The 22516-nt window shown below is 47.6% G+C and overlaps 1 protein-coding gene across 4 annotated transcripts in view; it reads right to left on the bottom strand.

The window, feature by feature from the left end:
* Positions 1-20489, bottom strand: part of WDR97 (WD repeat domain 97) — a 66742-nt gene extending 46253 nt beyond the window's left edge. The window contains exons 1-8 of one of the 4 annotated variants that reach the window (XM_066578103.1): positions 20446-20489; positions 17387-17448; positions 17068-17168; positions 14817-15406; positions 6701-6822; positions 3239-3851; positions 2117-2265; positions 1317-1553 (exon numbers count right to left, since the gene is read on the bottom strand). In XM_066578103.1, coding sequence (XP_066434200.1) covers positions 1317-1553; positions 2117-2265; positions 3239-3851; positions 6701-6822; positions 14817-15406; positions 17068-17168; positions 17387-17408 — 1834 coding nt within the window. In that variant the 5' untranslated portion in view covers positions 17409-17448; positions 20446-20489. Of the gene's footprint in view, positions 1-1316; positions 1554-2116; positions 2266-3238; positions 3885-6700; positions 6823-14816; positions 15407-17063; positions 17169-17386; positions 17449-20445 lie in introns of those variants that run through there. The other 3 variants (XM_066578102.1, XM_066578105.1, XM_066578104.1) reach the window with 3 other exon arrangements.
* Positions 20490-22516: the final 2027 nt, after the last annotated feature.

A 22516-nucleotide genomic window follows, 5' to 3' on the forward strand; every position in this document is an offset into this window, starting at 1 on the left:
ATGTCCCCGATGACGCCATATAGGACCTCTGGGGGACATTCACATGTTTTTTTTAAATTTGACACTCTTCAATTGTAGCTGGGGCATCCATAGCCCCAGTTACAGGGAAAAACATACCCTATAGTGACAATAGTTACTGGCAGAGCTGATCAGGGTCTGCTGGGACTCTGTAGCTCTGCTGTGCCAGAGAATTCCAGTGGTCACGTAACCGCCGGCTCGGTAGTGGAAGTTATATTTCCACTCTCACTTCTTAGTACATTATGCTCATTGAAAGCTATGTACTGGAGAAAAGAGAAGGTTGAAGGGGTTAAAAACCAACTCCTTCAGGTTCTCAGCTGTGACTTGCAGCTAACAACCTGACCTTCTTCTGATTGATTGCATAACCAGGGGCTTTAATCCCCCCACGCCGTATTTTAACTATCGGCTGGGATTAAAGCACAGGACCAAGCGCTGTAAATTTACGGTGTTTGGTCCTTAATGGGTTAAAAGGACATAGGACAAATGGGTTAAAGGGAATATACAGCATAAGTGGAGGCAGCCATTACTTTACAAATGCAAATGCAACAAAACCCATGTGTAAGCATGGTCACCTGGACGTTGGTTGATGAGGCAATATACTAAATATATGCTAAGAACCTTGCATTTTTTTAATGTGGTTAGTATATATGAGTTATAGATTTTTCTAATGTGAAGGCCTCCTTCTCACGACGGTATGCGTTTGCTTGTATGCACAGTATAATTGCATGAATAAAAATTTGACGCAGTCGAGTCCTGATCTTTATTTGCATATTTCCAGACATTCACATGGGCCAATACTGCGTATAGGCAAAAAAATACGCTGAAGCGATGAAAACCAGCGATTGCTGTAAAATGCTCGGATTGACCAATAGTAATTAATTAGGTCCAGCTGTCTTCTTTTCCAAGCATTGTACGCAGGTTACCTTCCCTTCCCCCCTCTCCCTCTTTTCTAGCTTCCATAGAAGTCTATGGAAACTTGCTGCAAGACCTATCTTTTCACGCGGTGTATAAAATCAGCAACCGAAAACACCCAAAGGTGACGGAATATATCTACACCACACACATTGTCTCTGGCTTGGAGGAAACTGAGAACATATGATTTTTCTGTCCTGGGTTGATAATGTGCAGCAAACATCTGTTCTATCCACTCTAATACCAGTCCTGTCAAATTATACTCCAAAAATCTGTCTATTACCAATAAGGACAAAATGACGAGGAAGGGTTGTCAGCCAAGGTGAGCACCTGCTGCAAAAAAGTCCAGACAAGGAGAATACAGAAGGTAAAACCAACCATGTCACCTGTAATCTGGTCCTGATGATCGTGAATGGGCGGATGGTCACTTCGTGCTCCAGTCTTCAGACAGTATTGTACAAGTGTGTATGTTGCACTGGATGGATCATGGAAGGCAACAAATAACTGAGAATCGAGGCAGCACATTTGTCCCACCTGCTGAGCGCAGTAAAAGCTCATACAAAGACTCAGGCTCTCTTCACTGTACAGGTAGAATCGCCAGACTTTCACCATCCGATCTGACCCTAGGAAGAAAGGACAGAACTCATTTATACAACCATGAATCATTCTAGGATCCTATGACATGAATGTCCCAGACAAGGTAATGATGTCCCCATATTCCATCTGCTTCTGGTGTGAACTGCGGCCTAGTATATTCCCCAATATAAGAAGAACTAAAGACTATCTGGCCAGACTTACCAAGTGCTGTAGCAATGCACTTACTGTCAGCTACCCATTTATCCTCTTCTATCCCGTGGCTGGTGGATTTGTGTCTTTCTTGAATTGTATTATGTCATGTCTTGTGAATACATGTGGCTCCACCAACACCACCACTGTCACCATGTTTGCCTTCAGCATTGATCTACACAAAGTCGGAGGTCTCCGGCTACGATTCTTTCTGTTAATACGCCATTCATTATGTTCTGTCCTGGGCTGCTCATTGCTGACGATGGTTCCATATGTATACAACCATTATATTCTATATGTCAGCAATGCCAGTTCAGTCACTACAACTTCCGGAAGTGAAAGAGTCAGAGGGATGGAGAGTAACACCTGTAGAGGTGACTTATGAGCAAGATGCACTCACCAGCTGATATGATGTAGTGGTTTTCTGGGTTAGACATCAGACAGGTGACTTTGCCAGGACTATGTGCCTTGGTCTCATATTGCGGTTGGTTTGAGTACCAGTTATATACTTGCAGGCTGCCATCACTTAATCCAATCATACAGAAGAGCCTAAAAGGCAGAGGATGGCGAATGAAGACTTGTGGAATCGGTAAGTGCTCCATTTTCGGCATTAATTAGAGCACGAAGTAAGCGAGAAAGCATAATTTTATGATAGAAAATTGGTAGCAGGAAAGAGAATAATAAAGAATGATCCATAAAGTAAAGACATGAACGTGAGAATGAGCATAAACCTTAAAAGACAAGGGTTGGAAAACAAGCAGCATCGCAATCATCTCCTCATCCCAATAATACGGTCTTCCTAATCATTCTGTCATTTCATCATCCCATCATATAAACCATCCCACATCACAATCATCCAGTCATCACAATGATACCATCATCTAAACCATCCCTTCACCACAATCATCCTGTCATCTCAATCATCTCCTCATCTCAGTCATTCCATCATCTCCTCATCTGTCATTCCATCATCTGAACTATCCTCTCATCCTAATTATCTTGTCATCTCAACTATTTTCTCATCACAATCATCCCCTCACCCCTCGCCAATAATTTCATCACTTTAACCATTCCTTCATCCCAATCATACTGTCATCTCAACAATCCCCTCATCTCAATCATCTGGTCATCCCAACCATCCCCTCATACTAATAGTTCCATCATCTCAACCATTAACTTATCACAATAATACAGTCTTCCCATCATTCTGTTATTCCAGTGCCTCTATCATTCTGTCATTCCATCACTCCAGTCATCCAATTCTCTTATCACAATCATTCCATCATCTCAACCATTATGTCATCTCAATAATACATGCTTCCCAATTATCCCACCATCTCAATCAACCCAATCATTCCACTATCCCAATCATCCCCCCATTCCAATCATTCCATCATCTCAATCACCCCTTCATCCCAGTCATCCTGACATCTCATCAATTTACCGATTCCCTCATTCAAATCATCCCGTTATCTCATTTGGCCACCTTCCGTAGTCTTGTGGGATGTCACAACACAATTACCTTTGTTTCTCCATGTTCAATAAATGTGCTTTCTTTTTTGAACCTTCATCTTGTTGCTTCTTACCCGCGGCTTTGCTGTCAGCGACTGCTGCCTCCTTGTCCACTATGTAGAACAGACAGAAGCAGCAGGGAAGACTCTGTGAACTGCTGACTTTCACCCTGCTAACCACATGCATGGGATTGGTCAGGGCACTGGCTTTCAGTAGTTGTCCATCTCCAAGCAGTGCACAGACCGTCCCCTGGGGGGCGCAGTACTCTGCTCCCAGCAGCAGGTCCCCTCCATCCAGTGCTGCTATGAGCTCTCCAGTGGCTGAAGATATGAGCCGCACAGTTGTATCTGCACACACACACAGGACACTAGAGGGGATGACTTCTTCACTGACAGTCAGTGCGGTCACAGCTGTTCCAAGGAGACTATGTAATTCATACAAGTGTTGCATCTGCCAGACATGCAGTTCATGGCTACTATAGGAAACTATATGGTCCCCATTGCTGTAGAAAGCACTCAGTCCCAACAGAGACCCCGACACCCGCTGCTCATCCACTTGCTCCTGGGTGGCAAGGTCCCATGTCCGTAGAGAAGCGTCTTCTGACCCAGAGACGAGAAGTGTACCTGAAGAGGTGAGCGACAGTGCGGTGACAGGACCTGGTCAGTAAAAGAAGATGAAAAGAGATCTGTAAAGACACACCGGACTCTATGTGCCAACAGTGGCCCATGGAAGCCCACAGAAGGAGGGGCAACTAGAAATGAGAAGGAGGCAAGTATCATACAGAAAAGATGATGAAATTATTCCTTCAGAGTCACATCTCTTTGTATCACCACACTGATAATAATGCAGGAGGGGCATGCTGAGACTTGTGATCCGCTTCTAAGCACTGCACCAAAGCCAGCGTTACCCCGAACTTGATAAGGATGATGCAATCCATCCATCTACAGATCTCATAGACTTCTCTGCTTCTGGACAATGTCACTGTTAGTGGCTACCACATGGAGAGCTCATTCACATAGGCGTGAAAATTGCGCAGAAGATAGCCATGCAAAAAAATTGTGGCAAAAATTGCTTGAATGGATGATTTTCCACGATCAAGTCCGAGCCTCATCAGCGTATAAAAAAAATCGGTCATTAACACGATCGAAAACCGCGTGAGACAGAGAGATTTTTTTTTCTCGTCCGGGCAGCACAAAACCTTTATCTCACTAGATACACCCCTCTGACATACTTTATTAGCACTCCTAGCTGCTAATCTGAGCTCCCTCTGACATTGCTTCCCAAACTCCCTCTCCCTGCCAGCGCCATTGTTTAGCAGTGTTAGCTAAACAATGGGAATGTTTAGCTAACTCTGCTAATCTCACTTTCCCTCCCCCTCTTTTTATCCAGCTCCCATAGGAGTCTATGGACACCTATGCGCTTTGCGCACCAAAGATAGGTCAAGACCTATATTTTTGCGCAGCAGGGATTTTCAGTTGCTGAATTTCAGTCGCTGGTGTCCTATGTTTTTATCTTTTTTTGATGGGCTAAAATTCCTTCATCTGAATGTTTCCATAGAAAACAATTGGTTCTAATAGTCGCAATTTTTTTGCGCGTGTAATTTAGCTGCGCAAATTCCCTCATGTGAACGTGCCCTTAGGGCCCGTTCATATGAGCGTATTTGCGCACATCATACACAGTGAATAGAACCCATTGATTTCAATGGGTTTTTTCCCATGAGCGTATTTTTTCATATGATGTGCAATTGCATGAAAACATACATGGCGTAACCTATCTTGGTGCACATTTGCGCACTGCAAGAGCCCATTGAAATCAATGGCCATGTGTAAATGAACATGACATATGCAGAAAACGAGTATTTGCTGCACATATATGCAGAAAATCGACGTGATTTTGTGCGTATTCTTTTGTCCGCACAAACACATAATGCATTTAAGCGCTCAAAAAACATTCCAGACCGCATGAAAAATGCAGCAGTAAGCGATTTTCTGCCATGCGAACACGCGGCATATTTGCATGACTGAAATGAGCTTAGGCCCGTTTGAATAAGCCCTTATTAAAAACCACACACAGATTAGCCCTGAGAGTGGGACTAATCGCGTGCAGATATGTGATAGTTTTTTCCAACACATATTTGGTTCATGTGAACATGCTCTAAGAGATCGGACCAGAGACAGCGCCCCATCTGGTAGTCACTGTAATGGGGCTGTGCTGGAATACCAGCAAAACTATATTTAGGAGGGGCGCTGTTTCCAGAAAAATCAAAAACAGTCCCGTTAACTGAAGCTACGAGATCTGGGTCATCTGCAGAAACCATCACCTTAGAAGAAGCTTTATCTGGTTCAAGAATAGCAATGACAGAGGTGACACTGGTTAGGGTTCCCCGATATGGCTAGTAACCTGAGTGGCCCAAGTAACAGGTGGTACAGGCATACCGAGATAAAAATCAGCACTCCTCGAAACTGTTGTAAATGACCTCCATAATCAGGTGGGGCAAATAATAAAATATACTGAGCAGAAAATCTATTTGGAGTGCTGTGACTTTCCACATTTCCCAGAGGAGCACCTCATGGCCTATAAGTCTGCCTTATGCCTGCTTGAAGAAAAACTGTACCTCTCCTGACCTACATGATAGGCAAAATGAGGGGCAAAACCTCCGAAACTACTGTCTCTAGATGGGTATCTTTTCCTTACGGAGAAGACTCTGGTTTGGCTTATATCCTTAGTCATGTTGCAAGGCCTGCTAGATGGTTGAACATTGACATAAGGAAGCTACCTTCCAATAGGTGGTAACGTGGAGGCATTGTACCATACTTGTTTGCATACCAAATTTCCCAGAGAAGCATTGCATGGCTATATGTTTCCTCACATTACCATGGTGGTCTTCACAAGGAGTACCTCTCCTGTCTCTTACTTCAGCATGCTATGACCTATGGTAAAGGAATCCAGATAACCACGAAGCACCAACTAGATGGAACTGTACATGTGGCATGGGTGTCACATCTGTCTCCTGAGATCTGTTGTACTACAGGTCTCAGGAGACAAACGTGACAATGGGCAGCTTTCCAATATACAACAGCACCCTAGATCTGAGCTTCCTGCTGAGTGATCAGGATGACTAAGGTTAGAAGAAGCTGCTGAGTACCACTAGTCCTTGAGTCCTTCATCCACCCAGTGGTCGGTATGTGAAACAGCACCCTCTACAGCGTCCCTCTGGACACCCTGCTGACAAGACATTGACAGGTCTCACCAATTCTTCCCTTCTTACAGGACATGTGTGGTTACTATCCAATCCCTGATGCACAATGGCAAAGAAACCTACAGCAGATCTAATGTCCGCAGCTGCCCTGTTGTTCTGGGCTCACCTCCACGTGAAGCTCAGGTAAGAGCACCAGCCCTGATTCTCTGCAGCTTACCCTCTAATCTGTTACTGAGGTCTTCTGGGAATGCAAAGCAGGAACTGAAGACTCACCAGTGTGTCCCAAGTACACGGCCACGAGTTGACCCGCATTGTCCCACGCCTTGATGCTTCCATCTCTGGACCCTGATATTAGGAGATGAAGCTGCTCAGAGTATAATAGGCTGCTGATCCACCTGCAACAACATTATAACATATTATGTAACCGCAGGGATTCCAGGAGCGAGTTGTTAAAGGGGTTGTCCCGCGGCAGCAAGTGGGTCTATACACTTCTGTATGGCCATATTAATGCACTTTGTAATGTACATTGTGCATTAATTATGAGCCATACAGAAGTTATCAAAAGTTTTATACTTACCTGCTCCGTTGCTGGCGTCCTCGTCTCCATGGTGCCGACTAATTTTCGGCCTCCGATGGCCAAATTAGCCGTGCTTGCGCAGTCCGGGTCTTCTGCTGTCTTCAATGGGGCCGCTCGTGCAGAATGCCGGCTCCGTGTAGCTCCGCCCCGTCACGTGCCGATTCCAGCCAATCAGGAGGCTGGAATCGGCAATGGACCGCACAGAAGAGCTGCGGTCCACGGAGGGAGCAGACCCCCGCGGCCATCTTCAGCAGGTGAGTATGAAGACGCCGGACCGCCGGGATTCAGGTAAGCACTCTCCGGTTTGTTTTTTTAACCCCTGCATCGAGGTTGTCTCGCGCCGAACGGGGGGGGGGGGGGGGTTAAAAAAAAAACAAAACCCGTTTCGGCGCGGGACAACCCCTTTAAGTGTTACTGATCACTGTACACTGCGTTTTCTCAATGCAAGGTAGTGTCTGATCACTATTGGGTAGTGTCTGATCATTGCAGGGTAGTGTCTGATCACTATGGGGGTGTCTGGTCATTGCAGAGTAGTGTCTGATCATAGCAGGGTAGTGTCTGATCACTGTGGGGTGGTGTCTGATCACTATGGGGGGGGGGTCTGATCATTGCAGGGTAGTGTCTGATCACTATAGGGGGGTGTCTGATCACTATGGGGGGGTGTCTGATCATTGCAGGGTAGTGTCTGATCATTGCAGGGTAGTGTCTGATCACTATAGGGTGGTGTCTGATCACTATGGAGGGGGGGGGGGTCTGATCATTGCAGGGTAGTGTCTGATCACTATGGGGTAGTGTCTGATTTACTATGGGGTAGTGTTTGATCACTACGGGTAGTGTCTCATCACTATGGGGTAGTGCCTGAACACTATGGGGTAATGTCTGATTATTGTAGGGTATTCTGATCACTATGGGCTAGTGTCTCACACTATAGGGTAGTGTCTGATCATTGCAGGGTAGTGTCTCATAACTATAAGGGAAGTGCCTGAACACTATGGGGTAATGTCTGATCATTGCAGGGTAGTGTCTGATCACTATGGGTACTGTCTCATCAATGTGGGGTACTGTTTGATCACTGTAAGGTAGTCTTTGATCATTGTGAGATAGTGTCTGATCACTGCAGGGTAGTGTTTCCTCATTGCAGGGTACTGCCTTACCTGCCGGGTAGTGTCTCATCATCAAGTGGTACTGTCTCATCAATGTGGGGTAGTGTCTGATGATTGTCAACTAGGTCTGATTACTGCAGTGTAGTGTCTCAACACTGCTCGGTAGTGTCTGATCACTGCAGGGTAGTGTCTGACCACTGAGGGATAGTGTCTGATCGCTATGGGGTGGTGTCTGATCACTGCAGGGTAATATCTGATCACTGTTACATAGTGTCTGATCACTGTGAGGTAATATCTGATCGTTTTGGGGTAGTGTCTGATCACTGCAGGGTAGTGTTTCCTAATTGCAGGGTACTGCCTCACCTGCAGAGTAGTGTTTCATCATTGTGGGATAGTGTCTGATCACTGTGGGGTAGTGTCTCCCCATTGTAGGGTGGTGTCTCACCTGGTCGAGTGGTACTGTCTGATCATTGTGGGATAGTGTATAAACACTGTAGGGTAGTGTCTCCTCTCCAAGTGGTACTGTCTCATCAATGTGGAGTAGTGCCTGATCACTGTGGGGTAGTGTCTGATGATTGTCAACTGTTTTTGATCACTGCAGAGTAGTGTCGCAACGATACTCGGTAGTATCTCATCACTATGCAGTAGTGTTTGATCACTGAGGGGTAGTGTCTGATCGCTGAGGGGTAGTGTCTGATCGCTGAAGGGTAATGTCCGATCGCTGAGGGGTAATGTCCGATCGCTGAGGGGTAATGTCCGATCGCTGAGGGGTAATGTCCGATCGGTGAGGGGTAATTTGTGATCACTGCTGGGTAGCTTCTGATCACTGTGGGGTAATATCTGATCACTGTGGGGTAATATCTGATCCCTGGGGTAATTTCTGATCGCTTTGGGGTAGTGTCTGATCATTTTGGGCTAGTGTCTGATCACTGTACGGTAGTATCTCATCACTTCGTGGTAGCACCTGATCAACTATGAGAAGATATGTAGAAATCAAGTCTGTGCTTTTATATTGTGAGACGGTGACCAGCAAGGTGCTGGAGGGCAGGTATGTGTCGCCTAGGATGCTCTCCTATGCTGCCTTGGGGAGCGCTTGGGCAGATACGTGCCACCGAGCAGCCTGGGCTCGGTGGAGGAAGCCGGCAGTATAGTGTTAGTAGCATTAAGCTACTAACACGTTGTAGTAAGTAAGTGGCTCCAAGCCGCATAATCCGGGCCGGCTTTTCCTGGAGTGACCAAAGTGAAGGGTGGGATGGTCACTCCCACGTACCAGGTGGGGCTGGTACCAGGCCTTATAAAGCCTGGGCCTACAGGGCCAGGGGGAGAGCTGAGACCTTTGCAGGTCTGAGAGTCCTGGCTGGCTGTGTGCAGGAGCCATTTGTTTACCAGTAAGTAGACAGGGACGCTACATGTATAGTAAGTGTTCAGACGAGCAGGATTTACTTTATGTTTGCCTGATGTAAAGGCCTGTATTTTGCTTTGTTTGCTTGGAAATAAACCCAGGCAAAGCCTGGACTAAAGACTTTATCCTATGTGTCACTGTCTCTGACTGCTTATGCCCAGGTTGCTACCGATCCTAAATGCTAGTCCCTCACATATGGTGTTTGGATGCGGGCAGCGGTCTTAAAGAGACATACACCAATTATGGACATCTTGCTGCAGCAGCTGGTGAACCGTTGCTAAGGGCAACCGCCCAAGAGAGATTGACTGGAGAGTGCTGTAACCCCCATGTCCTGGGTGAAAGCTGCAATGGCACAGCCATCAGATACTGCCAAGATGGAGGAACTGATAAAGCAGCTGGTACAAATGAACGTGCAGCAACAGCAAGTGTTGGCCCAGCAGCAACAAGTGACGGCGACCCAGCAAAAGATCCATGAGGAGACCATGAGAGCTCAGGCCGAGACTAATGCTCTCCTGGCGCAAGGTGTGCAGAGGTCGTCTGGTTCGCTCCCCACCACTCGTACCGCGGTACAGACGGCCTTACAAAAGATGACGGCCACCGATGACATCGAGGCCTATCTCGCGGTCTTTGAGAGAGTGGCCGAGAGGGAGAAGTTACCGGCGCCTCAGTGGGCTGAGGTAGTAGCGCCTTTCCTGACGGGAGAACCCCAAAAGGCCTACTTTGACCTCGGTGAGCAGGATGCCAAGGACTATAATAAGCTCAAAGGTGAGATCCTGGCACGCTTGGGCGTGGACACCCATGTGCGGGCCCGACGCGTACACGCCTGGACTTTCACGGACGACCTACCAGCTCGCTCCCAGATGTACGACCTGTTCCACCTGGTGAGAAAGTGGCTGCAGCCGGAGGAGTCGTCCCCGGCAGAGATCGTACAGAAAGAAGTTCTGGATAAGTTTATACGCTCGTTGCCCCCCGCAATCCAGCGCTGGGTGGGACAAGGAGGTCCCCAGGACGTGGACCAACTCGTGAGCCTCGTCGAGAGGTATAAAGCCACGGAGGACTTACTGCAAGCCGTGCCTCCTGGACGTTCCAACCCCGGGAACAGCAAGTCGGCTGGAGCCCCTGGTAAGACTGTTCCATATGTAAGGGGTGTCAAAAGTGTCCCAAGGGGAGGCGGCTCAGAGGGGGATCGTTTGGGGCAGAGGAGGAGCCCCAAATGGACATTCGGGTCCTGGGTAGAACCCCAAGGAGACCGGGCCTCCATACGATGTTGGCGCTGTCATGAGCCCGGGCATCTTGCTGCCAACTGTCCACTTACCGTGGAACCACTGGACTGTGACTCCTCCCGGCGGAGGTCGATGTTCGCACGGCCAGTGTGTTCTGCAGAGACTGCGTCAGAGACTGATCGACCATTATGTCACCTAAAGGTGAATGACTTTGCGGTGACAGCTCTACTGGACTCAGGGAGCTTGGTTACGCTGGTGCACTCCAGCCTGGTCGATCCCACAACCTTCACCGGCCATCGCATGGGGGTTGTTTGTGTGCATGGGGACACCAAGGAGTATCCGATTGCCCTTGTAAGACTTGAGACTCCGTGTGGACTTGCCACCCATGAGGTGGGCATCATAAAATCCTTGATGCACACCGTGATCCTCGGGAGAGACTTTCCCCTATTTTGGGACTTGTGGCGACACCGTGGGTCGTCTGCAAATAAGGTTCATGATGATTCAAATGTGTATGATGTGTGTCCAGAACCGTTTGACCCAGAGGGTACGGTTCCGGCAGTAGGGGTGACCCAAGAGAATGGGGATAACTTTCCCTTAACAGTATTGGCGGGTGAGACGGAGGTACAGGATGAAGTAGTTGCTATGCCTGACTTAGAGGTCTCACGTGCCAATTTCGGAACTGAGCAGCTCCGAGACCCCACCTTGGTAAAAGCCAGGGAAAATGTTAAAGTGATAAATGGGGAGCCTCAATTTCCAGGGGCTGATACTGTGTTTCCACACCTGGCAGTCAACCAAGAATTGTTGTATCAGGTTGACAAGGTCCGAGGGGAGGTTGTGGAACAGCTGGTGGTACCTCAGTCCTATCGTAGGATGGTCTTAGACCTGGCGCACAAGCATGTGCTGGGAGGTCATCTCGGGAGCGAAAAGACTAAGGAACGCATCCTTCAGCGTTTTTTCTGGCCTGGGGTACATGGTGATGTAAAACGTTACTGTGAGTCGTGCCCAGAGTGTCAAATAACAGCTCCTATGCCCCATTACCGGAACCCCTTAGTGCCCTTGCCCATCATAGAGGTGCCGTTCGAGCGGATCGCTATGGACCTAGTTGGGCCCTTGGTAAAGTCTGTCCGGGGTTACCAACATATATTGGTGGTTGTAGACTATGCCACCCGTTACCCCGAAGCCGTTCCTTTACGCAATACGTCATCCAAGGGTATTGCAAAGGAACTACTTCACATGTTCTCCCGCACGGGCATACCAAAAGAGATCCTGATGGACCAAGGAACCCCCTTTATGTCAAAGGTCATGAAGGAATTGTGTAAGCTGCTGAATATTAAGCACTTACGGACGTCTGTGTACCACCCACAGACGGATGGCCTGGTTGAGAGATTTAATAAGACCCTAAAAAGCATGCTAAAAAAGGTAGTCAATAAGGATGGGAAGGACTGGGACTGTCTGCTGCCATATTTAATGTTCTCAATCCGTGAAGTCCCACAATCCTCCACTGGGTTCTCTCCCTTTGAATTAGTTTATGGTAGACATCCCCGAGGGCTCCTTGATGTAGCTAAGGAGACCTGGGAGCACGAGTCCACCCCCTACAGGAGTGTTATTGAACACATCTCCCTCATGCAAGATCGAATTACGGCGGTCATGCCCATTGTTAGAGAACATTTACAGCAGGCTCAAGAAGCCCAAAGCCGGGTATATAACCGGTCCGCCAAGGTGAGAACCTTCAACCCTGGGGATCGGGTACTAGTGTTGGTGCCCACCCTAGAAAGTAAATTCCTAGCAAAATGGCAAGGGCCCTATGAAATAATTGAGAAAGTCAGAGAGGTAAATTATAAGGTATACCAGCCAGGTAGGCGGAAACCAGAACAGTTGTACCATGTAAACCTAATTAAGCCATGGAAGGACAGAGAAGCCCTGACTGCAGTGAGCACCCCCCATGGTGGGGTCCCAGAGGTGTGTGTATCAGGGTCCCTGTCCAAATCCCAACAACAAGAGTCGAGGGAATTTATACAACGTAATTCAGATGTGTTCTCTGATGTACCAGGGCGTACTGGTGTCATAAAACACGACATTATAACTGAACCAGGGGTAAAGGTTCAGTTGAAACTGTACAGGGTTCCAGAAGCCCGCAGACGAGCCATCTCAGAGGAGGTCAAGAAAATGCTAGACCTCGGAGTAATTGAGGAGTTGAAAAGCGAATGGTCCAGCCCTATCGTGCTGATACCAAAACCTGATGGCTCTTCGCGCTTCTGTAACGACTTCCGGAAGCTAAATGACGTGTCAAAATTTGACGCATACCCAATGCCGAGAGTGGACGGGTTAATTGAGAGACTGGGTCATGCCAGGTACTTTTCCACTCTCGACCTTACTAAAGGCTACTGGCAGGTTCCCCTTACAGAGAGCGCAAAAGAAAAGACTGCGTTTGCCACACCAGAAGGGTTGTTTCAGTACATCTGCCTACCCTTCGGTTTGCATGGAGCCCCAGCAACCTTCCAAAGATTGATGGATATCATACTCAAACCCCATCGTCAATATGCGTCAGCATATTTAGATGATATCATCATCTTTAGCGAAGACTGGGACAGCCATCTACCCAAGGTACAGGCAGTACTGAACTCCCTTAGCAAAGCAGGGCTCACAGCAAACCCAAAGAAGTGCGCCCTGGGTCTTGAAGAAGCCCGATACCTGGGGTATATAATAGGTAGGGGTATTATAAAACCCCAGGTCAATAAAGTTGAAGCCATTCAGAACTGGCCACAACCCACAACTAAACAGCAGGTGAGAGCCTTTTTAGGCATTGTAGGGTACTATAGGCGGTTCGTGCAAAACTTTGCTAGCATAGCAGCGCCCCTAACAGACTTGACCAAGAACAGTAAGTCAGTCATGGTCAAGTGGAACCCTGACGCAGAAAAGGCGTTCCAAGAGTTAAAACGGGCCCTCTGTAAACGTCCAGTGTTAGTCACACCTAATTTTAAAAGAGAATTTATTGTCCAAACAGACGCGTCCGATGTGGGACTGGGAGCAGTTCTGTCCCAGGAAGTAGAGGGAGAGGAACATTCCATGATATATCTGAGCAGGAAGCTCACGCCACCCGAAAAAAATTACAGTATCGTTGAGCGGGAGTGCCTAGGCATCAAGTGGGCCCTGGAATCCCTAAAATACTAACTGCTAGGTCGGCACTTCAGGCTGATCACAGACCACTCCCCCTTAACCTGGATGTCGCAGGCAAAAGAAAGAAATGCCAGAGTCACTAGATGGTTCTTGACCCTTCAAAATTTTAGTTTTTCGGTAGAGCACAGGGCCGGAAAGCTACAGGGCAATGCCGATGCCTTATCAAGGACGCATTGCATGACGGCGAAAGGTGTCCGACCCCACAGGCTCGAACAGAGGGGGAGGGTATGTGAGACGGTGACTGGCAAGGTGCTGGAGGGCAGGTATGTGTCGCCTAGGATGCTCTCCTATGCTGCCTTGGGGAGCGCTTGGGCAGATACGTGCCACCGAGCAGCCTGGGCTCGGTGGAGGAAGCCGGCAGTATAGTGTTAGTAGCATTAAGCTACTAACACGTTGTAGTAAGTAAGTGGCTCCAAGCCGCATAATCCGGGCCGGCTTTTCCTGGAGTGACCAAAGTGAAGGGTGGGATGGTCACTCCCACGTACCAGGTGGGGCTGTTACCAGGCCTTATAAAGCCTGGGCCTACAGGGCCAGGGGGGAGAGCTGAGACCTTTGCAGGTCTGAGAGTCCTGGCTGGCTGTGTGCAGGAGCCATTTGTTTACCAGTACATAGACAGGGACGCTACATGTATAGTAAGTGCTCAGACGAGCAGGATTTACTTTATGTTTGCCTGATGTAAAGGCCTGTATTTTGCTTTGTTTGCTTGGAAATAAACCCAGGCAAAGCCTGGACTAAAGACTTTATCCTATGTGTCACTGTCTCTGACTGCTTATGCCCAGGTTGCTACCGATCCTAAACCCTAGTCCCTCACAATATATATATATATATATATATATATATATACACCCTGCTCCATGTGAGTTACAGTAGGCTGGAGAGCTACATAAGATGAGATCACCCCCATTACCTCTCGTGTAGATGTCTCCTCACTCTCCGCAGGGTCCCATCACTCAGATCATACTCCCACACACTGGTCCCACATGCAGCATTACATGTTTGCACATGTGGAGACTTGGTGTCTATGGTGAGAACATTCACCTTGTCCATATCCGTCATCCCCTGACACAGGGAGGCTTGCTGTACAAGACCCTGTCTTTTGTGACCAAAGCTCCAAACGATGACCCCACCATATCCACCGGTGAAGACGAGGTTCTCGCCAGGGTGGTACACACACGAGGACACTCCCTGCTGTACAGGACTTCTGGACAGCAACATAAATGAGCTGTCAAACAGCAGCAGCTCCTGCTGGTTCCAGGCCACGTACTGCTGGACCTGGCATGCATAGAGCAGACCAAAGAAAGGAGATCCAAGCTGCCTAGTGTCACGAAGTTGACCGTCTTCATAATGTAGCCGCAGAGTCCCAGCGCTGTCCACCGACACCAGGCTCTTCTGCTCAGAGATGTGGGTGGCATAGAGCAGCGGCACGGGCACAGTGAACCGCCGCAGTAACTGTACCCCATGTACCAGCACTGTGGGCTGCATATCTGCTCTTCTCATCTGCAAAGAGGAAAAGGGGCACAATAATCCTTATCGTCTAACAACCTCCTGACACCCCCGTACTACTGCATCATGGGAGAGGATGCAACCCATACACATGGCAGGTGAGACTCGTGCAGGTGAGATCTCCACTCCACAGTCACTGCCTGGCTGCCTCAACCACCGACAGAAGGCTTAAAGTGGTGGAGGTGACGACCCACGTCTTGCTCGCAGCTATAGAATCATTAGGAACATCTGACGGTTTCGGGTTTGTTCACATATAATGGAAAATGGTGTGTATTTTCTGCACCAAAATTCATATTATTTCCACAGAAAACACCGAGTCAAAATATGCAACAATGGTGAGGATTTTGACGTGAATTCTGATGTGGATTCGCAACTCACTTAATCTCTTCAGACAGTTTCAGATGAGCGTATAAAAACATGTCCGCAATATGGATCCGTATTACGGACATGGTTCAAAAGACATTACTTTCGTATGTCATCAATTTTTCATCCATGTTTGCCTCTGTATTTTTATTATTTTCTATTGGGCAAGTACTGAATTGGCAATATTGCAAAAAATAAATAATGCTGCATTTTTGAAATATATGGCCATGTGATTAGCTCAACACCCACCTAACTGGGCAAAACTACGCTTATCTGAAAGTGGTCTTAAGGCCTCGTTCACATGGGCGATATGGGATCGCCGCAAGAAAATCACAACAATATTGCATCGCTGGTCTGTGCAATATCACTGCAATTTCTCGTGCTGATACCGCGATTTTGTAGCACTACAAAGTCGTGCAAGGTTTTTTATTGAAGGAGGGGGGGCTTGAAATATAAGCCCTACCTCCAAAATAAGCCCTAGCTGCATAAATAAATTTTAAAAAGTATACATCACCTTAGAAGCGCTGTCCGGGGTTCCGCTGCAACTTCTTCCCGATCCCCATCACTGTTTTTCATCTCTTCTGGCTGGAGATTTAAAAATCCTCGCCTCCTGGAAGCGCTGCCTCTGATTGGCTGACGCTTAGCCAATCACCGTCAGCACTTGATGAATGGCTGTGATTGGTTCATTTCCTACTGTCAAAGTAGCATTGCAATGAAATTGCGTTTTCATGCGATGCAATGCAACAAAGAGAAGTCTCCATAGGGAAATATGGGCTACAAAACCTCACGAGTCCCATGCATATCATGGGACCCACGAGTTTTTTTGTGTTGGGATGTCGCATGCTACAAAACATAGCACATGTGAATTACCCATAGGAAAGCATGGGCTTCACATACATGCGATTTGTAGCATTGTAGCAACGCAACAAAATCGTGCAACTTTGTCGCCCGTGTGAACGAGGCCTAAATAGAAGTGGTGAGTTCTGCTGCAAAACCGCACCAAAATATGCATCAAAATCCACACCGCTGGTGCAGATTTTCCGCTGCAGAAGCCAACACCATTTTTTTTTACGTTGGCACGTTCCCACTAGTAAAAGTGCCACTGGATGACAGGAGGAGCCATAATCCATACAGGCCAAGAACTGAGAGCTGTCACTTCACAAATTATTAACTTAACATTTGACAACACAGAGCCTCATCTGCTGCACCCCAGTTCCCAGAGCGAGAGTTCCTTACACCCCAGGCAAGAACCAGGATTTCTTCAGCAGAATCTAGTCTGTCTAACTACCTACCTGGATAGCAAGGTGTCGGTACTCCTTTCTCAAACGACCCCACAACTCCTGACTCCTCTCTGTCAATGTCTTATGTTCTGGGAGTTTGGGCTCCTGGAAGCCTGCAGAAGAGGCACAAGGTGTCACATCATATCACATGCAGTCAGGATGAGGTTCTGACCTGTCTGAGTGCCCTGGCTCTGCTCCTGCATACATGGCTTATCAGGTCTGTCCACACCCTTCTATTACAGCTAGACCAGGGAGCAGGGCCAAAAGCTATGATGATGGCCAAGTGGCCAACACATCAGACATAGCACGGTGAAGTCACAGAATGGCTTACCTGAGTCATGATCAAGCTGCATTCTGAGATTCCTGGAGGTCAGAGGTTATTACGAACCTGTCCTGTACAGAAGAAAATGCACATTATAATATTATTCAAAATAATGATCCGCGCCACCAGGAAATAAATAGTGAAAAGGACTCACCTGGTGCCCAGCGGGGTTCCCATAGACCAGACGATCATACGGGAGCTGCCCGCTGGCACCTGTAGTCCAGGTAGACCCGTAGTAAATGAAGAGAATCCCAATATCCTTCGATGAGGAAGGAGAGTCGCCAGGAAAGAAACAAAACCCCAAAGGGAGAAAATCCCCTCAATGGGTTAAAAGATAAAGTTCCAAGGCAAAAAAATCTTTCCGCGCTGCTGTCGAGTTTCTCTTACGAGAAAAAAATGAATATAAACTGTCGTAGCAGACAGTAATTGAACATATAATTCACTGGTTTTAATTCCAAAGAATAAAAATACAAAGCATGCTGCAGGGAATAGCTCTGCAGCAAAGGTCTTTACAACGCGTTTCAGCGTTCTATAAAACGCCTTTATCAAGTATAAATAACATACAAACAATCCCACATTATATAGCAAGTCTTACCTCTCCGGAGGTGGGAGTACCCAGTAGTTCGCGCTCGCCTCCATGCCGTGTCGCTATGGCGCGGCATCAAAGCGTCATGAATGAATAACGGAGAGGGTGTTCCGGCGTAAATGTACGCTAATAATGAACGTAAACTCCGTAGATGTGGAGAAGGAGATACGTAAAATGCGTAACTCTCGATCTCCTGGAATGGAACAAGGGTAACTCCAACCTCTAGAGGGAAGAGTGTATCATAACCATTTACAATTATCTCAATCCATTACAATCATATAACTGTATATTATTTTTTATTGTACTCTCATTTGTAATGGATTGAGATAATTGTAAATGGTTATGATACACTCTTCCCTCTAGAGGTTGGAGTTACCCTTGTTCCATTCCAGGAGATCGAGAGTTACGCATTTTACGTATCTCCTTCTCCACATCTACGGAGTTTACGTTCATTATTAGCGTACATTTACGCCGGAACACCCTCTCCGTTATTCATTCATGACGCTTTGATGCCGCGCCATAGCGACACGGCATGGAGGCGAGCGCGAACTACTGGGTACTCCCACCTCCGGAGAGGTAAGACTTGCTATATAATGTGGGATTGTTTGTATGTTATTTATACTTGATAAAGGCGTTTTATAGAACGCTGAAACGCGTTGTAAAGACCTTTGCTGCAGAGCTATTCCCTGCAGCATGCTTTGTATTTTTATTCTTTGGAATTAAAACCAGTGAATTATATGTTCAATTACTGTCTGCTACGACAGTTTATATTCATTTTTTTCTCGTAAGAGAAACTCGACAGCAGCGCGGAAAGATTTTTTTGCCTTGGAACTTTACATTATAATATTAGGAAGTACCATGAAACCACAATCAACATATAGATGTCTCAGGGAGATGTACAACTCCAGCCCTCCATGTGTTCCTGCAGCTGGAGGAGGGCAATGTAGAGGACATTGCAACCCCCAGTGCTAATGTCCTGCAGTTGGAGGAGGACAATGTAGAGGACGTTGCACCCTCAGTGCTAATGTCCTGCAGCTGGAGGAGGGCAATGTAGAGGACTCTGCACCCCGCTGATAATGTCCAGCAGCTGCATGAGGGCAATGTAGAGGACACTGCACCTCAGTGATAATGTCCAGCAGCTGGAGGGGGGCATTGTAGAGGACACTGCACCCCAGTGATAATGTCCTGCAGTTGTAGGAGGGCAATGTAGAGGATGCGGCAACCCAGTGATAATATCTTCCAGCTGGAGGAGAACAAAGTGGAGGACGCTGCACTCCAGTGATAGTGTCCAGCCGCTGGAGGGGGGGCAATGTAGAGGACTCTGCACCCCAGTGATAATGTCCTGCAGCTGGAGGACTATATAGTATATGGAAGAGGAAGTGGGAAAGGAACCTGTTATTTGTATAGCGCTTATTATATACTTAATATATAGTTATTCCGCAGCGCTTTCAGGTAATTTATTACCACCACAACCCCCGCCCCCCCCCCAGCAAGCTCGGTACTCATTATACGGAACTTGGAAGGATGAAGGGCTGAGTCAACCTTGACATGAGTACCTAAACCATTCAGGGATTGAACCTACAACCTTCAGGTCGTGAGGCTCCAGTATGTGATATTCTAGTAAGTGGATGCTACAGAACTGAGTGCAGCAGTAAGTTTGAGGGTCATTATTTGGTGGCCATGGTATTTGAGAGTTTTATGACTGAGGTCACTATGAGGGTGCTGCAATACTACTGGGGTCATTATGTGGGTACTCCTGTATGTGGGTACTGTCGTATATGGGGCTCCAATATGTGGGTGCTGAAGTAGGATTAGGGTCATTATGTGGCGGCTGTACTATGCGGGTGCAGTAATATCTGAGTATATTATGATTGGGGTCATTATGTGGGGATCCAGTATGTGAGGGCTGTAGTTTGTGGTTGTATTATAATTGGGGTCATTATGTGGGTGCTACAGTAGGATTGGGCCATTATGTGGGTGCTGGGATCATCATGTAGCCGCTGTAATATATGGGTGATGCAGCATGTGAGTGTATTATGATTGGGGTCATTCTGTAGGTGCTGCTGTATGTCGGCCTCAGGTATGTGAGTGTATTATTATTGGGGTCACTAAGTGGGTGCTACAGTGGGATTGGATTCATTATGTGGCAGCTATACTTTATAAGTGCTGTAGTGTGTGTATTATGACTGGGATGAGTATGTGGGTGCTGTAGTACATAAGTATTATGATTGGAGTCACTAGCTGGTGGCTGTACTATGTGTCTGCTGCAGTTGGACTGGGGTCATCATGTGGATGCTGCAGTGTATTACGATTGGTCATTCCATAGGTGCTGCTATATGTGGCCATCCAATATGTGAGAGCTGTAGTATGAGGGTCCAATATGTGGTGCTGAGTCGCAGTTATTAGACCCGTGGAGCACTGCAGGCGATGTGTACACCAGTATTGGGGCGCAGTAGTCCCAGGGTGCGGGGGACGCATTTACCTTCACTTTGGCTCGGACTCCGCGCGTCTTGTTGTCATAGAGACGGACGCGGATGAGAGAGGCGGGGCTAGTATGGGAGCTGACGCGCCAGGGGCAGGGCTTCCCGGATAACGTAGATTGAGAGGGCTGGGCTCTCCAGCTGGCCAACCAATCAGGTTAAACAGGAAACCCAAACAACCAATGAGGTTGAATCAAACAAGCCAAACAACCAATAGCATTGCTGGAATTGTGAATCAGAACCAATGATGTTGCTGGAATTGCTCCATAGTGCCTAACATGAGTGTAATATAGATACATGCCTCCCGCGCAACCTGATTGGTGAATAGTGCTGAAGTGGGGCTGAAAATAAATGTATGCCTGCCGCTGTCAGGTAACTGTGGAGGCTTCCTGTGTCAGTAACAGCTGTAGTCAGTCAGCTCTACAGAGCCCACAGCGTGTTCCCCCTATAACGAACACTGACCCGGGTTCTTTTAGGGTGCCTTCCCAGATAATGTACACTGAAAGAAGTAACCGGCCAGCCTTCTCTAGTACACTGCCAGATATGTACCTCTATATTAGACGCTGACCCAACCTCTCTAGTACATCGGCAGATATGCACCTCTGTATTAGTCACTGACCCAGCCTCTCTAGTGCAGCGCCAGATAGGTTCCTCTATATTAGTCGCTGACTCAGCCTCTCTAGTGCACCGCCAGATATCTAACTCTATATTAGTTGCTGACCCAACCTCTCTAGTACATCGGCAGATATGTACCTCTGTATTAGTCACTGACCCAGCCTCTCTAGTGCAGCGCCAGATATGTTCCTCTATATTAGTCGCTGGCCCAGCTTCTCTAGTGCACCGCCAGATAAGTACCTCTATATTAGTCGCTGACCCAGCCGCTCTAGTGCACCACCAGATATGTACCTCTATATTAGTCGCTGACCCAGGCTCTCTAGTGCACCGCCAGATATGTACCTCTATATTAGTCGCTGACCCAGCCGCTCTAGTGCACCACCAGATATGTACCTCTATGTTAGTCGCTGACCCAGCCGCTCTAGTGCACCACCAGATATGTACCTCTATATTAGTCGCTGACCCAGCCCCTCTAGTGCACCACCAGATATGTACTTCTATATTAGTCGCTGACCCAGGCTCTCTAGTGCACCGCCAGATATGTATCTCTATATTAGTCGCTGAACCAGCCCCTCTAGTACACCGCCAGATATGTTCCTCTATATTAGTCGCTGACCCAGCCTCTCTAGTGCAGCGCCAGATAGGTTCCTCTATATTAGTCGCTGACTCAGCCTCTCTAGTGCACTGCCAGATATGTACCTCTATATGAGTCGCTGACTCAGCCTCTCTAGTGCAGCGCCAGATATGTTCCTCTATATTAGTCGCTGACCCAGCTTCTCTAGTGCACCGCCAGATATGTAACTCTATATTAGTCGCTGACCCAGCCCCTCTAGTGCACCACCAGATATGTACCTCTATATTAGTCGCTGACCCAGGCTCTCTAGTGCACCGCCAGATATGTATCTCTATATAAGTCGCTGAACCAGCCCCTCTGGTACACCACCAGATATGTTCCTCTATATTAGTCGCTGGCCCAGCTTCTCTAGTGCACCGCCAGATAAGTACCTCTATATTAGTCGCTGACCCAGCCGCTCTAGTGCACCACCAGATATGTACCTCTATATTAGTCGCTGACCCAGGCTCTCTAGTGCACCGCCAGATATGTACCTCTATATTAGTCGCTGACCCAGCCGCTCTAGTGCACCACCAGATATGTACCTCTATGTTAGTCGCTGACCCAGCCGCTCTAGTGCACCACCAGATATGTACCTCTATATTAGTCGCTGACCCAGCCCCTCTAGTGCACCACCAGATATGTACCTCTATATTAGTCGCTGACCCAGGCTCTCTAGTGCACCGCCAGATATGTATCTCTATATTAGTCGCTGAACCAACCCCTCTAGTACACCGCCAGATATGTTCCTCTATATTAGTCGCTGACCCAGCCTCTCTAGTGCAGCGCCAGATAGGTTCCTCTATATTAGTCGCTGACTCAGCCTCTCTAGTGCACCGCCAGAT

Source organism: Eleutherodactylus coqui, chromosome 9, assembly GCF_035609145.1.
Source record: "Eleutherodactylus coqui strain aEleCoq1 chromosome 9, aEleCoq1.hap1, whole genome shotgun sequence".
In the NCBI taxonomy this organism is placed as follows: Eukaryota; Metazoa; Chordata; class Amphibia; order Anura; family Eleutherodactylidae; genus Eleutherodactylus; species Eleutherodactylus coqui.